The following is a 16,437-nucleotide window of genomic DNA, read 5'->3' as shown; positions in this document are numbered from 1 at the left end:
TAGACCCAGGCTCTAAACCAGAGGGATGTCCTTTAACGTATTTTAAAACAAGGCTCTTTACAATAATAGCTATGAAGTACCTAAAACACAACCAACTGAGCGAGCAACTAAGATCTAGGGCGAAAAATCAGTCAAATCATGTAGAAGCTCATTCTCTCTGAAGTTACTTTCAGGATAGAGAAGCTAACTGGGAGGACTAGCAGTTCCTAGGAAGCTGTCAGTGAAGTTCAGATATCTTTTTCTGGAATCCTAAGAAATACTTGAGAATCAAGAAATAGCAGTGGACGTGGATCCACTCATATAGAAAGTGTAAGGACAAATCAAGGAGCTTAGTTAGAGAAATTCACTGCGTAACTAGAAAAAAAATGAGATCTCAAAATGACGTTGCTTGGAGAAAATCACACAAAAATTGACAAAGCAGATAAAAAGTTGGCTTTTATTTAACAGACTTGACGTTTTGAGATAAAAATGAGGTAGGACTCAGGCTGTCACCCAGCAACATGATAAAGTCTCTCTCTCATGTGATCAGCCTTTTGGTCTTGTTGAATCGTCCCTTCTTTCTTAGGATTCTCCAGGTAACCCTTCCTTTAATAGAAAAAAGCACTAAAATATCTTACAATTAATAAACCTATGATGTAAAACTATTATTGACTCTTCTTTCTTACCTATTAAAGACAAAATAGCAGAAATTGCAATAAAGAATCATAATAGGTAAAAAGTAGAAGGGTTTAAAAAAAACCTGTCATATCTATAAGTAGGTGTTTAACAAAATTAACTTAGAAATCAAAATTAAGTTCAGTGAAAACTAACATCACTTAAGTGGAATTAAAGAGAAATCAAATTCAACATTACTAACACTGAATAAAAATTGATGTTAACAAAACTGGAATGCAATATAAAATGGCTTAAAATGAAGAAGACTTAAATTGGGCTTTGTTTAAATTTACCAACAGTCAGACTTGACAGGAATTAACCTTGGATAAATTACTCTAAAATAAATTACTCAAATATACTTCAGTAGAGTAATAATACATAACACTACTCAGATATAACAATAATAAAGCCTAATATTATTATTAAATATTAAAACATACAATTAAAATTGATATTTATGAAAGTTCCAATTATTAACACAAAAAGGCACCGAGAACAGTCTGTAATGAGAATAATAACATGACAAATTTACTGGAGGGATAAAAATAGGGTATAAAAAGTGTGTTATGATTTTAGAAAATTAGATTTGGGTAAAAGCCCATAGTAGCCACAAATTTTATGTAAGCATAAATTTACTAAAACTTTAGAACAACTATATAGAATTTGGCAAGTTTCCCTGTAAACATTCGGTTTTTTACAAATGTCAATATAACATATTTAAATCTGGCTTAATAAAAGTAATGGAATACAAATACTTAATGCTAAAATAGCAAGAAACCAATTATATCTATCTGTGCAGCTATTCTGTTTTGATATGAAGCCCAATTTCAATTAGGACTTGGAGCACTAAATAGGTATACTTAATAGGATACAGTCACATGTGTCTCTAGGGAAAACAATTCACAATGAAAATTGTCCCATCAGATTTGGAAACAAAAGCCCAGCAAACAGGTAGAGTCATGGTTAACACGTTTGCCCTTATCACGAAATTATCATGGGCCAAATATTTTTAAACTTCAGAAAATTCTAGTTTAGAGGATTTGGATAAAAGCTACAATAAACAAATCATCTATGTAATGTAAAATCATTGCTTGTGTCTATGACACAGGGTAAAAAAGGTCACTATAAGGAAATAAGTTTAGACTAATAAATGTAAAGAGGGCTTGTGCTCTTAAACCTTTCAGTGCTTCTGTCAGCACTGACAGTGTAGGAACTCCAGATGCTGAGAATTTTGGACTCTGTGTTGACAGGCACAGAACTCCAGGGAAGCAGTGTATTTGACCTGAGACCTTAAAACAGGCTTCCAAAAAGGAGTGACAGTACTTGGATCATGGGAATGTGGTTTGGATAGTATTGTGGGATCTCACAGGGTGAAAAACTTAGATTTGGGATTTTAGTGTATGGTGATATGTGGGAGCCAAGATGGAGAACTTTGGGTATGCATTAAGTTTCTTTTTTTTACCTTCTTCTTCCTTCTTCTTTACGAATCTGGGTGGTTTTCTGCTATTGGGGGAAAGAGGCCCATATTGCAAGTTTTGGGTGATCATAATTAGATTAGGAACATAAATAATATAGATGCCAACTTGTTACTGGATAATTAAGGCTTAAATAACCTTGAGTAGACACTATTTTGGGGCTCACTTTCTCAACTTGTTAGAGAGAACTCCTATCTCGTGAGTTTGTAATAGATAACGATAACAAATTTCAGAGTGAGATTTCAAAAACAACACCTTCTGAGTTTTTATCCGCCCTGACCTTGGAGCAGGAAAGGGACAAGAACTCCAACATGACAGATTGCATGTCTGATGTAGAGGGAGTCATTTCAGTTAAGGAAGGCATGATCCTAAGTCCAAGTCATGATTTTTATTTCACCCATAGAATCAGAGTCAATGATTCCTGGTAAAAAAAAGTTCACCTTTAGATGATAATGATCTCCTGAGTGACAATGCATGACATTTAAAAGGAAGGGATTCATTTAAACCTGTAGGTATGAAATGAACCGATGTGACATTTCTTGTGGCTGTGGTAGAAATTGCTAAGCTCATCTTGGGACTGCTTGGGGTCCCTCTGATGTTTCTTGAGCTTAAAACTTAAATTTTGTAAACATTTTTGAGTATATAAAATTTGAATTCTTGTAGCCAAAGCCAACACTATTACAGCTGTGTCACGTCCAGTAACACTGTCAGATCCACCTTAAGAAAAACATCCCAATGTGGTGTACAAACATATTATGCTTGCAAGTGGATACAAAGTCAAGAATGCAGATTGTTCTAAAAAGTAAGCTATCATTTACTGGCCTGCCAATATACTTATACTTTTTTGATATCAAGTGTAATTTCAGTTTAAACAGGGTAAGAAAAAATAAATGCATTTGAATCACTAAATAGGTATACCAAAAAGTCACAGTAAAATTACTGTATTAAAACTGTGCAATAAAAAGAAAGCAAAAACTGACAGTAGCATTTCATATATTAATTTTAGCTGAGTCTTAAATAACTAATACAGATAAAAGTTAGCCTTGAACGCGAGCAAAAACATGTTAAGTTTGTTACTTGGCCAAATATTCTCAGTAAATCACGCAGTGTTGCTGCTACCAAAGAGTAGGAAAACCCCACACCCACACAGACATCTTTGAGCCTTTCTAGTTAGCAATCCCGTTAAAAGTCACACATCAGAGGTTATTGAGAGTGAAAGGTAAATGTTAACAGAGTTTCAGCTGGTACCCAGTGTCAGTTGGTATTTGGGTACCTTCAGCACGCCGTGCAGGCTCAAGCGCGCTGGCCCGCACCAGGCGGGGCGGAGTCGCTTCCACAGCCGCGGCTCCTGGCAGGCGCTGAGCTCGGATGGACTGGGGGAGCTCAGGCCAGGTTGTGTTACCGTTTGTGGGAATTCTTTGATCACTGGGAAGGACAGTGTGCCATTGAATGGGTTGGTTTCATGTCCCCAAGTAAATGACTGGTGCCACAATTCTTTTGGCAAGGTCCAATCCCCCCTCCCTCAGCGCCTGCTGTTTCAAGCAGATACAGGTAACGCAGGGATTGGGGGTCTGTATTGACAGGCCCAGGATCAAAGGGGGACTCTTGGTCAGCCTCACCCCCTACATTCCTGAGACAGCGGCTGGCAGCAAAAACTGACAGACTGCAGTGTCTGGTATTCTTCCTTCTCCTTGGAAAAGGCAGAGAAAGCAGAGGACTTAGTAGAATGTGTAAAGATCTCCATCATTGCATGACACGCTGGAAGCAGCTTGGCAGCTGTTTGATCTCGGTTTATGGTAAAAGCAGAGTAAAGTTGATTATTAATAATTCCCAGAGAGTCAGTGATAACACAGAATCTTCATCTGCAGATGGAAACTGCTTCTGAATATATAATAGTAAGTCTTTTAGCTCGATTTTTGAGATGTTATAGGAATTAGATTTGACCAGATCTTTAAGGTTTTTATAAACATCTCTAGGCATTTGGACATCTGGTGTCCTTTTATGCTCCCTGAGGTTACCTGATGTTGAACAACAGGCAAATATTTTTGGGTCTCCATCCCAGTTGAGCTAGCAACAAGGGTAGGAATCCAACTGCTCTTCATGGAAGAGTTATAGTCCTGGGATCACGTTTCTTTCAACAGCAGTTTAAACCACACTTTATTAAAAATTACCTCAGGGTTTTCTGACAAGTCGGACAAATCAGCTGAATTATCGGCCTCATGCAGGGGCACCAATTTTGTCGGATTATACCCGTTTCTGACTCAGAGATGGGGCAACTGAGAGATGTTTCAAAAACTTTTATTCCAATTTCAGTCTTATGTGAAGGGTGAGACAATACCGATGTTACAATTTATGCCATCGCAATCAGAAGCTGACTATTCCCTAATTACAATACAATATAAACGTTTCTTGACCTAATGGTTTTGTCACACATTGTTGCTAGTGCCTTAAAGCAAATCATCCAAAGTTACCCCTCGTGGGTCCTACTACAATGCATCTTTCACAGTACTAATGCTCCAAAAAATCTAGTCTTATTTGCAAGGCCATCATTTCAAACTTGTTTTCAGCTCGATTTCCCTCTCAACAATATCTGTCCCTTTCCACGGGATTTCTAAGTCATGATTTTTTTATCTCAGAGTTTGCATACAAATACATACATGGGAGCCCTCTGTCAGGCTTTGAGAATTCTCTACAAATCCATTTCCCACAGTCGGTGATGTTGGGGATGTCCCACAAGTGCTGCAGCTCCTGTGGGGACACTCCCAGGGTGACACTGCTGCCACCCACGTCCCCACAAGGTGAGACCTGTGCCACAGCCACCACCAGCACCTTGCAGCTGCCTGGGACAGGAGGCAGAGGTGTGTGGCGGGGTGTCCCCAGGGATGTCAGGCTGTGCAGGGGCTGCCAGGCCGTCTCAGCAATGCAGGGCTGTCCCTGTGGGTGTCACAGTGTCCCCTTGTGTGCCAGGCTGTCCAGTGGCTGCCAGGCTGTCCCCAGTTATCCTGGGCTGTCCCTGTGGGTACCAGGCTGCCCTGACAGGTTCCAAGCTGTCCTGAGGGCTGTCAGGCTGTCCCAGGGGTGTGACACAGTGCCCATCTGGGCAATCTGGGGTACCCTGTGCCCATTGTGGGAAGACCATGATCAGCTGCAGGTGAGTCAGGGAAGAGGATCCACATCCCACAGGCAATGGTGGGCACTGGATGAGGAGGAGGAGGACCTGGAGAAGGAGGAGGAAGAGGTGGAAGGGGAGAAGGAGGAGGCAGCCTGGCAGGGCTCTTCTGGGCAAAAGGGTAATCAGTGATGGGGTAGTCCAGGACAGGGCTGGCCCAGTCATTCAGCAGCTGGAAATGGTGGGACTGTCCCAGTCTGCACCAGCTGGGGAAGAAGAACCTGATGGGGACAGCAGAGGGGTCTCAGTGCTGCATCTCCAAGAGAGCACAACCCCAATCAGCCATCAGAGCCAGGCTGGGGCTCTACCTGATGCTGGACATCACCACCTGGCTGCAGGACTTGTCGATGGTGCAGAGGGGTTGGGGGGAAAGAATCAGCTCAGAACCTCCATGGTCAGTGTTGGAGTCCATGTTTCCATGGATCCTCTGCAGAGAGTGAGAAGTACAGAGATAGAATTAAAACCTTTACAAAAATTAGAATATATAAAGCTTTAGATGCACAAAGTAGAAATTTAACCCTCAGCTTTAAGTTTTACATGCCCTAAGTCCTAGTTGTTAGTGAACAATGACACAGCTTCAGGCCTAGTGACAGAGTATAGTCATAACAAAAATAGGGTAAAGTGCTGCTTGTAATTTTGTATGAACTCTGTGTTGGGAAGACAGGGTTTTTCATATATGCTAAGATAGAAGTTTTCTACATAACAAGATAGAACTTTATGCTAGTAAGATAGAGTTTTACGTTAATAGATATGCTATGTGCGTAGGTTTTGACACTGTTTTTCATAGTTTTACGAACTTTAGAATTGTACCTAGATTGGTTAGTGTGTAGATAAAATATATGAATATGCATTTTGTAATTTGGCATAAAAAGCCTCTGGGTTGGAAGTGAGGGAGTCGGTCGGTCGGTCGATTGATCAATCCAATCTATCGATCCAACCTCCACCTTCTGCAGCCTGAGGAAGGAGCCCTGCCAGGGAGCCGAATGGGATTCTAAAGGTACCATCTATTGTAGCCTGGGATCTGGGCCCTGGGCTCCCGTCCCTTCCCTTTCCCCCTGTGGTGTTTGCCCCAAAACTCTGCTCGGGGCTGCCGGGGAGTCTGCGAGGGTTTGGGACCCTGGGACCCCTCCTTGTCCCTGTGATCCCCCAGACGGGAGGTCTGTGTGGTTTGGGATTCCCCACCACCATCGCGATTCAGCGAACGAGGGCTCTACGTGGGTTTGGAATCTCAGGGCCCCTTTCTGTTGTTGTGATCCCCGCGGCCGGGACCCCTGTCTGGGATCTGTGATCTTGTGATCCCTTTCTGTTATTGTGACCCCACAGTTGGAAAAACCTGCTTGGGGTCAGGAGATGGGAGGCTGATTTACCTAGAGGCTGTAATGTCAGATTTATGCTTGCTTATAGTCTTACTAGAGTTTTGCTTGTTAGGAATTTTATGCTTTGCTTGCTGTTTCATTAGAACTTTGTGTGTTAAGATTTCTATGCTTTGGTTATTGTTTTATTTGGACATTGCTTGTTTATGTTTATAACTGATTGTATTGTAAAGACGCTCTTAGGACTCGCGCACCTTCAGATACATGCTTTTATATAATAAACCACTTTGCTTAGATACTAAAATGCTGTAAGACCCTATAAAGACTATTAACCCGTACAACGACCTCGGCAGTGCACTTGGAAATCCTCCTCCCTAAAAGAACTACAAATGGACTTCAATGAGCTGCACAAGCCTTGAAGACTTGAAGACAATTGAAGGAACACAAAGAGCCCAAAAGGGATTTCCATATTTTCGTCAGCCCCACAGTGGATTTGCGGCTGAATCCAAGACCCCCAGGCACTGAGAGAAGGTTGCAGAAGCTGCTCAAGGAGTCAAAAGCAAAACTCCAAGTCCCTTGGAGCATCCCTGGGCCCCACTGAGGGCAGGCAGTGCCCAAGGCTGCGCAGGCACTGCTGAGAGCAGATCCTTGAGGGCAGGATTGCAGGGAGCCCAAGGCTGTGAGCAGGGAACTGCAATGCTGAGCAAGGCCTGGGCTGGCTGCAGGGAGCAGAAAGGCCAAGCCCTGAGCCCAGGCTGGCACAGCAGGGCCTGTCCCTGGCGGGTGGCTCGGGGCTGTTTGTGGGGCAGGGGGATGGCAGGGGCAGCAAGGACAAATGGCATCAACCTGTGGGACACTCCAGATCCTCATGGAACCAAGGGCCAGGGTGACACTGTGGGAAGTTGTGGAACCAAGGGATCATCACGGCACTGCTGGGGCCCATGGAACCAAGGGGCCAGGGTGACTCTGTGGGGCCTCATGAAAACAAGAGGCCATTGTGAGCCTGCAGGGCTGTAACACCCCAGAACACCCAAATGCTGGGGGGAACCAAAGGTTTCTTTATTTGTGTTTGCTACAAAGGAGGAACACCAACCAGACACTCTTAATATGGACAGATGCAAAGAATATTCTTGGTACGAAGGGACTCACAAGGATCATCAAATCCAATTCTTAAGTGAACAGCCCACACAGGAATTGAACCCACAACCTCTGTGATGAGCATCATGCTGTAACCAACTGAGCCAGGAGGTCAGAGTGACACAGAATTTTACTGGCAAAACACAGACAATCAAGGAACTTTGGCAAAGGGTTTAATACAACATCCAGTTCAACATGAAACTCTTATCATAGCATTAACTTCCTTAACTTAGCCCATTTAAGCTAAAAACCTTTAACCCCTAAGATGATAAGGGTTAACTCAAAAAATGTCCCAGGTAAGTAGGATTAGAAGAAGAAATAGCGAACAACACAAAGACAGCAGATCTGTAGAAAGACACATACAGGTACCAGCTTCCCCGGTTCCAGCGTCGCTCACAGAGGAGCCCCAGGAGAAGGCAGCAATCAGAGCATGGGCTGGCCTCGTGCTCCGGCTTTAAACCCCCTGGGCCTCCATGGGCCCGCCCCTTGGGTGGGACTCCCAGTCATTTGTCCAATCAGAGTTAGGGTGGGCTGCTGCCACCACTGTGTGATTGACTGACAGCTTGGCCAATCAGAGCTAGGAAACCCCTACCTCCTGCTGTGTGATTGACAGCTCTGCCAGGCTGGGGCAGGGCTCCATCCCACCACAGACCAAGGCCTGGCCCGGCCCTGGCCCCACACGGGCATTCCGAGCATCCCAAGGCGTCTCGGGACATCGATCTCATCCAGCCTCTGACAGCGACCACAGTGACCCTGCGGAACCTCATGGAGCCATGGGTCAGTTGTGACAATGCGGCTCCAAGGACACCACGGTGACACTGCAGAACCTCATGGAACCAAGGGGCCATTGTGACACTGTGGTGCCTCATGGAATCAAGGAGACCATTGTGAAACTCAGGGTTCCCGAGGAACCAAGGGCACGTGGTGACATTGCGGAGCCCATGTTGTCATGTCGGATCCGGCCAAGGGGCCATTTTGACACATCAGGGCTTTGTGGAACCACAAAGCCACTCTGACACTGAAAGGCCTCATGGAAGTAAGGGGCCATTGTGAACCTAAAAGAAGCAAAAAGGAACACTTTGACACTCCAAGGCCTCGTGGAACCAAGGAGAGCATTGTGACACTGTGGGGTCCCACAAAACCAAGGGAACATGGAACAGCTCTGGCTGGCTGGGCCTGCTGGGGCCCACCTGACAGGTCTGGCTGACCTTGGCATGTTGAGGGCTGCTCCTCCTCTGCCCCTGGAGCACTGGGGCTCTGGGCTTTCCTTCCTATGGGAGAGAACTGTCCTTCTCCTCCAGGGGCCCATGGCCAAAACTGGGATTCCTCCTCCAAATTTCCAGGTATCCAAAGATTGTTTCCAGATGAAATCTGTCAGGAGAGACAGATCTGGCTGCGTTGGGAACCCAGGGCCCATCTCTCATCTGCCTTTGAGAAACTGGAACCATATGCTTTTCTTTCTTATGGGAAAAAACCATCCATCTCAACCAAGTGCCCATGGCCAAAATCAGGAATCTGCCTCCAGAATTCCCTATATCCAAGGATAGCTCCCAGACAAAGCTGCCAGGACTGACAAGTCTGTCTGGCCTTGGCTTCCTGAGGGCTGGCACTCATGTGCCTGGGAAACACTGGGGCTCTGTGCTTTCCTTCCTACTGAAGAGAACTCTTCTTCCTGTCCAGGCACCCACAGCCAAAATTGACATTTCACCTCCAAAATGCCCTGTGTCCAAGGACAGCCCCTAGATGAAAGGTGCCATGAGAGACACTGGCTGGCTTGGCCTAAGGGTGGCCACCTCTCATCTTCTTCCAAAACCGCTTCGACCACGTGCTTTTCTTATAGGAAAAAAAATCCATCTCGACCAGGTGTCCATAGCTGAAATTGGGATTCCACCTCTTAAATTCCTTACATCCAAGGATTGCTCCCAAGTGAAAATTGCCAGGGCAGACAGGTCTGGCTGCCCTTGGCCTCTTGGGGGTCCCTCTCCAATGCTTTTGAAACACTGGCGCTTAGTGCTTTTCTTCCAATGGAAAAGAACTGTCCTTTTTCTCAAAATGTAAGTGGTCAAAATTGAGATTCCTCCTCCCAAACTCCATCTATCCACTGATTCCTCCATGACAAAAGCTGCCAGGACAAACAGGTCTCGCTGGCTTGGTCTCCCAGGAGCCAGTTCTCTCCTCTTCTGCCTTTGAAACACTTGGGCTCTGAGCTTTCCTTCCTATGGAAAAGAACCATCATTCTTATCTATGCAGAAATGGCCAAAATTGGGATTCCACCTCCAAAATTCCCTATATCCAAGGGTTTCTTTCAGACAAAAGCTACCAGGACAGAGAGGTCTGGCTGGCCTGGGCCTCTGATGACAGCCTTTCATCTGGCCCTGAAACACCAGTGTTCCATGCTTTCCTTCCTATGCAAAAGAACCGTCTTTCTCTTCCAGGTGTCCATGTCTGAAATTCTGTATATCCACCTCTGAAAATCTGTATATCCAGGGGCTGCTCCCAGGCAAAATCTGCCAGTACTGTCAAGTCTGGCTGGCCTTGGCCTCTGGTGACTGCCCCTGCCACCCTGGGGCTGGGTTCTTTCCTTGCTGTGGAGATCACAGGGACACTGTGGGGACCTCATGGAACCAAGGGGATCCTTGTGGCACCCCTGGAGCCCATGAAACCAAGGGGCCACGGTGACACAGCGGGGCTCCATGGAACCCAGAGACCACTGTGACTCTGTGGGGCCTTATGGAACCATGGAGACCATTCAGAGCCTTCAGGGCCCCGTGTGACCAAGGGGACATTGTGACACCTCAGGGCCTCATGGAAGCAAGGGACCATTGGGACACTGTGGGGCCCCCTGGAACTGAGGGAACATGGAACAGGTCTGGCTGGCTTGGCCTCTCAGGGGCCACCTGACAGGTCTGGCTGATCCTGGAATGTCAAGGGCTGCCTCTAATCAGCTCCTGGAGCCCTGGGGCTCCGTGCTTTACTTGCTATGGAAAACAACCACCCATCTTTTTAGATGTCCATTGCCAAAATTGGTACAACTCCTACAAAATTTACTATAATCAAGGGTAGTCCCGGAAAAAAAAAAAACAAAACGTGGAAGATCGGCTGGCATTGGCATCTTGTGGTCACCTCTCCTCTGCCCCTGAAACACTGGGGCTCTGTTCTTTCCCTCCTGTGGAAAAGAACCAACCTTCTTGTCCAGGGACCATGGGCAAAATTAATATTTGGCCTTCTAAATTCCATATATCCAAGGATTGCTCCCAGACAAGAGCAGCCAGGACAGTAAGGTTGGGCTGGCTCTGCCCTCTGGTGATTTTCTTAGACTATGAGCAGAATGTTTTCAGTTGCAAACACCTTGGAGAGTGGCCAGAGATCTCCCAGTGTAGGGTTTGGAGGCCTCAGGCCCATGACAACTAATTAGGGACAATGGAGCTCTGCGCTCCATGGGATGGAAACTGAGGACAGTGGAGGAGAGCCATGAGAGTGTTTAAAGAGTGGTTTCAGAGAAGGTGGATCCTTTTCACCTAGTGGAAACCATCCAGAGAAAAAGAAATTAATGCAAAGGGCAGCTGGGGAGGCCCAGACTGGACACACGGAGAAAGGACTTTCCCTCCCAGGGCAGGGCTGTGGTGCAACACATCCCCCAGCAGGAGTCTGCAGCAGCCCAAGGCTCTGTGTGCCCAGGCAGAGGCAGGCAGGACGCAGAGCTGTCAGCAAAGGAAGGGCCCAGCCAGGTGGGGCAGCCGGGGGATGACGACAGCCTGCAGGGACAGAGGCGCAGGGCATGGACACCGTAGCACAGCCTGGGCTGCACAGGGCACAGGCATGGGCAGCAGCTGAAAGGCCCTGACACAGCCAACTCCTGCAGCACTTGGGCCATGGCTGCTGGGCCTGGGCCTGAGGCATCAGGAGGGGACAAGTGACCCTTGCAGGCCTGGGGCCTCATTGCCTCCTTGTCCCTGCTCAGCAGCCTGGCAGGGGCCGCCCCATGGTGCTGCCCTTGGCATTGCACATCCCCACATCCCAGTGGCCCGGGAAGAGCCCTGAGCAAGGAGGGAGGGACAGGATCTCCCCTGGCAGGGGCTGGGGCTCAGGCCTTGGCCCTTTGCATTCCTGACACACATCCAGGTTTGGTCAGCATCAGACACCTTTGCCTTGTTTGTGCCCACCTGTCATCACTGCCTGCAGTGTTCTGATCTAACTAGAACTTGGAGACACTTTCTCAATTATGTCTCTTAGTGGGTCCAATTAAACTTGAAGAAACTTGAGTATTTCAATTTAATTTTGAGTTCTTGAGAAGTTTTTTGAACACTCTCTCAGGAACTGAGTCTCATGTAAAAAACACCAAACCTCAAGAGACTCATTAAAGTCCTTGTGCTCTGTCTGTGCAGCTGAGCTGGGCTGGGCTCCTGGAACAGAGGCAGCTCTTGGAAACCAAGAGGAGCTTTAAAAAGACATTTCTCCTGAGGAGCAGCTCCTCTCCCAGCCCAGCAGGGCTGAGGGCTCTGTCTGCAGGTATCTGAGAGCAGTGAAGCAAGCAGAGACTCAAGGAAAGTGGAAGGACAATTCTGTGCTTCTTCGTGGAGAAATCTTCACCATTTGTGACACAGTAAGTCTGTGGCTGCAGGGATCTCCTGAAGCTGAGCCAGGACAGCACTGAGGTGACTGTAAGGATGGCTCTGCTGCCCTTGCTGCTTTGGGGGAGGATGTGCTCCAGAGCGGGGCTGCCCTGGGCACTGTCAGAGGGACAGGGCAGGACGGCTCCTGCTGCCAGGGACGGCTGCAGGGGCTGAAGCTGGGGCTGCAGCCAGGGCTGCCCAGGGCTGTGGTGCAGAGCAGGTGCTGCAGCCCTGAGGGCTCTTGGCCAGCCCAGGGCATCTGCCACCTGCCAGGGGCAGCTCTCAACCTGCCTGAGAGCTCCCATGGATGCTGGAGGGGAGCTGTGGGTGCAAGGAGTGGCTCCTGCCAGGGCAGGTCCTGCTGCTGTGGAGAGGGTGCTGTGTGCGCCAGGGCTGCTCAGAGCTCCAGCTCATGCTCAGGTCATTTCTGAGGGGACTTTTCATAAGCTCTTTCAGAGCAGGAATTTCCTGTTTGGGTTTCTGCTTTCCTGAATCTTTGCTCCCACTTTTCCCTGGCTCAGGTTGGTGGAAATGGAAACTCAGCTGTGCAGGGCAGAGCAGGGGCTGAGGCTCTTAACCATTATGCTGAGGATTCCTGGGAAGCTCAGCAAGTGCCTGCACCTCCCCAGCCTCCAGATGCATCCAGCATCCCCTTTCCATGGTGCCCAGGCCTGGGAGAGCTGTTCTTTAACCCCTGCAGCCCCGAGCAGCTGCAGGGCAGAGCTGGCCCAGGGCTGGGCTGGGCTCTGGCAGCACTGGCAGGGAAGGAGCCCGGGGCCACAGGAACAGCTCGGGCTGGGACAGCTCCAGCAGCAGAGCCCTGGGCAGGGAGGGAGGGAGGCAGTGCTGAGGGAAGCCCTGCTGCAGGGCAGATGTGGCACCTGCCGGCCCTGCCCTGCAGGGCAGACACTGCCCTGAGCAGCACAGCTCTGCTGTCCCCTCCCAGCCAGCACAGCCCTCAGCCCGGGGGCTCGGGGCCCTCAGTGCCCTCCTGGGCCGGCAGAGCAGCAGCAGAGACGAAGGGCATCTCTCCTGCCATGTGCCCATTCCCTGCTGACCAGGGCCTGAGGGCCACTGTCCTGCACTGCTGCTGCCTGGCAGGGGCTGTGCAGGGCTGGCCAGGGAAAGGCTTTTCCTCAGGGCCTCCTCTCTCTCTCCTTGCCTTGCCCAGGTGCTCCTGGCATTGCTGAGGGGCTCTCTGGGAATGGCAGTTCCAGCTGCAGGCTCAGGCCCAGCCCTGGGGCTCCTCCTGTGCAGGCTGAGCACAGCAATGGGGTGTCCCAGCTCCCTCTGTTCCGGGGAGCTCTGGGCAGGGCAGGCTGGCAGGCTGGGAATGAGCCAGCTCTCCCTCACTTTGGGAATGGGAGAATTTGTTTGCCAGGGATCCCTCTGCTCTCAGCAGAGTCTCCTGGCTTTACAGGGTAACAAAGGAGTGAAACTTTTAAAGGTGCAAGTCCATGGCAGCTGGGAACAGAAAAAGCAGCTCCCCTCAGTCTGCACTAAGCCTCAGACAATCCTCCTACCTCTCTGGACTCTCTGTCCTCCCCAAGTGTAGCAGAATCTCTTGCTCAGCCTCCTACAGTCCCCATCCCTTCACCCTTACAGTTCCTGTGCCTTAAGAGGAGATTCTTTATCCAGGTTCAAACACCAGGACTGTCCCCAGCCCGCACTGTTCCCCTGCCCTGAATTGGGATCAGGGCTGACTCCCAGGTGTTGTGCAGGTCAAGGTCTGGCTCCTTGCTGAACATTGGCCAACACCAATCAGGGCTCCAGCAATCCAGGTGAAGGAAGATCCCTTTGACACAGAGAGGTGTAGATGTGTTTAGTGGCAGGGAAGGGTCTATGAGAAAGGGCTTTGACTCTCCCATGGGAAATGTCACCTCAAATGTCACTGTCTTTCCTCCTTCTGCAGGTTGGAATGTCCAGACACAGCAAATGTCCAACAGCAGCTCCATCAGCCACTTCCTCCTGCTGCCATTGGCACACACGCGGCAGCTGCAGCTCCTGCACTTCTGCCTCTTCCTGGCCATCTCCCTGGCTGCCCTCCTGGCCAACGGCCTCATCATCAGCGCCGTAGCCTGCGGCCACCTCCTGCACAGCCCCATGTTCTTCTTCCTGCTCAACCTGGCCCTCAGCGACCTGGGCTCCATCCTCACCACTGTCCCCAAAGCCATGCACAATTCCCTCTGGGACACCAGGAACATCTCCTACTCAGGGTGTGCTGCACAGGTGTTTTTCTTTGCTTTTTTCATTGCATCAGAATTTGCCTTTCTCACCATCATGTGCTACGACCGCTACGTGTCCATCTGCAAACCCCTGCACTACGGGACCCTCCTGGGCAGCAGAGCTTGTGCCCACATGGCAGCAGCTGCCTGGGCCAGTGCCTTTCTCAATGCTCTGCTTCACACAGCCAATACATTTTCCCTGCCTCTGTGCCATGGCAATGCCCTGGGCCAGTTCTTCTGTGAAATCCCACACATCCTCAAGCTTTCCTGCTCACACTCCAAACTCAGGGAACTTGGGCTTCTCGTTGTCACTTTCTGTTTAGCTTCTGGGTGCTTTGTGTTCATGGTTTTCTCGTATGTTCAGATTTTCAGGGCTGTGCTGAGGATCCCCACTGAGCAGGGACGGCACAAAGCCTTTTCCACCTGCCTCCCTCACCTGGCTGTGGTCTCCCTGTTCCTCAGCACTGACACATTTGTCTACCTGAAGCCCCCCTCCATCTCCTCCCCAGCAATGGACTTTGTGGTTTCAGTTCTCTACTCGGTGGTGCCTCCTGCCCTGAACCCCTTCATCTACAGCCTGAGGAACCATGAACTCAAGGAATCTCTCAGGAAAGCCATGACTGGATGCTTTTCAGGCTTTCCATTTTCCCATAACAGCCGTCCCAGTGCTTTGCATTGGGAGACGGAAAGGAGCTGGAAACACACCCCTGGTTTGGCTCCTGCTGCGCAGGGCTGGCACAGCATCAGTGTTGTCTCCCAGCATCCCCCCTCCATGCAGGGGCTGCGAGTGGGTAAGGTCCTGGGGAGGGACACAGCCATGCCAGTGACCCAAAATAACCAAAGGGATATTCCAGACCGTATGACATTAGTTTCTGTAAAAAATCTAAGGAAGGAGGAGGAATAGGGGGCATTCCCTATTTACAGTGTCTTTCTTCTTGATCAACCACTCCTCCTGCTGAAGTCCTGCTTCCTGGGAAGTGGCTGAATATCATTTGCTGATGGGAAGTAGAGAATAAAATTTTGGGGTTTTATTCTCGTAACCAGTGCATGTAAAACATTTTTATTTTTTCTATAGAAATTTCCTTTATCTAAAAACACAAGTTGTCTTCCATAGTATTTTCTCTCCCCTGTCCAGCCAAGGAGGGGAGTGCTAGAGTTGCTTGGTAGGCACATGGACTCCAGCAGAGGGAACCCACCAAAGGAATCCACAGAGCCTGCTTTCCTCTGTCAGCAGCTCCCAATGCACACCATGAAAGGCCAAGTCTGCCCTTATATAGATTTTCAATTTTTTCTGCTTCTGTTTTGTTACATTAAAAGAAATGCTATTAATCACGCCCTTCAACCAAATTATCCTTCCTTCTTTTGTGATCAAGAGACATTGTGTAAGCCAGGAGACTCACGTTGTATTTATGTGAAATAAATGAACCTGCAACCACTTGTTTAAATTTTTCTACTATCTTCATCCGAACAGGAATGACCAGAAATGGGCACAGCTTTGTGGCTGCCCCAGCTTTGGGCAGGGCCCTGGGCCTGCAGCAGGAACAGCTCCTGAGGGCCACAAGGCCGGGGCTCTTGTGCTGGCCTGGGCAGAAGGGATGGCACAGGGGCTGCAGAGCTCTCAGCATCTCCTGCAGAGGAGAGCAGGGCACACAGGGAGCCTCCTTTTCCTTTGGCCAGGCCCCTTGCCCATGGCTGGGGCTGAGTCCTGTGTCAGCTGCGGCTGCTGCTGTGCCCTTGCCAGGGGCTGAATAATGTTGCAGGGACTTAAAAGTAAAGGCCAAATGCAGGAGCAAGGAAGACCACAAGGAGACAAGAATTCAGTACATGTAGTGGTTGCTTTGGGAGACAAAT

The 16,437-nt window shown here is 48.8% G+C and overlaps 1 protein-coding gene across 1 annotated transcript; it reads left to right on the top strand.

Moving 5' to 3' along the window:
• Window positions 1-14,208: 14,208 nt before the first annotated feature.
• Window positions 14,209-15,971, top strand: LOC134562395 (olfactory receptor 14C36-like). Its single transcript, XM_063419772.1, has one exon. The coding sequence runs from the start codon at window positions 14,228-14,230 to the stop codon at window positions 15,488-15,490; it is 1,263 nt and encodes a 420-aa protein (XP_063275842.1). The 5' UTR covers window positions 14,209-14,227; the 3' UTR covers window positions 15,491-15,971.
• Window positions 15,972-16,437: the final 466 nt, after the last annotated feature.

This window comes from Prinia subflava, chromosome 27 (genome assembly GCF_021018805.1).
Source record: "Prinia subflava isolate CZ2003 ecotype Zambia chromosome 27, Cam_Psub_1.2, whole genome shotgun sequence".
Lineage (NCBI taxonomy): Eukaryota > Metazoa > Chordata > Aves > Passeriformes > Cisticolidae > Prinia > Prinia subflava.
The sequence above is the reverse complement of the archived record's forward strand: the minus strand, read 5'-3'. Positions and strand labels throughout refer to the sequence as shown.

What these genes read in the sequence shown, in the direction of transcription:
- LOC134562395 (XM_063419772.1), top strand. Translation starts at nt 14,228, where the DNA reads ATGGGAAATGTCACCTCAAATGTCACTGTCTTTCCTCCTTCTGCAGGT.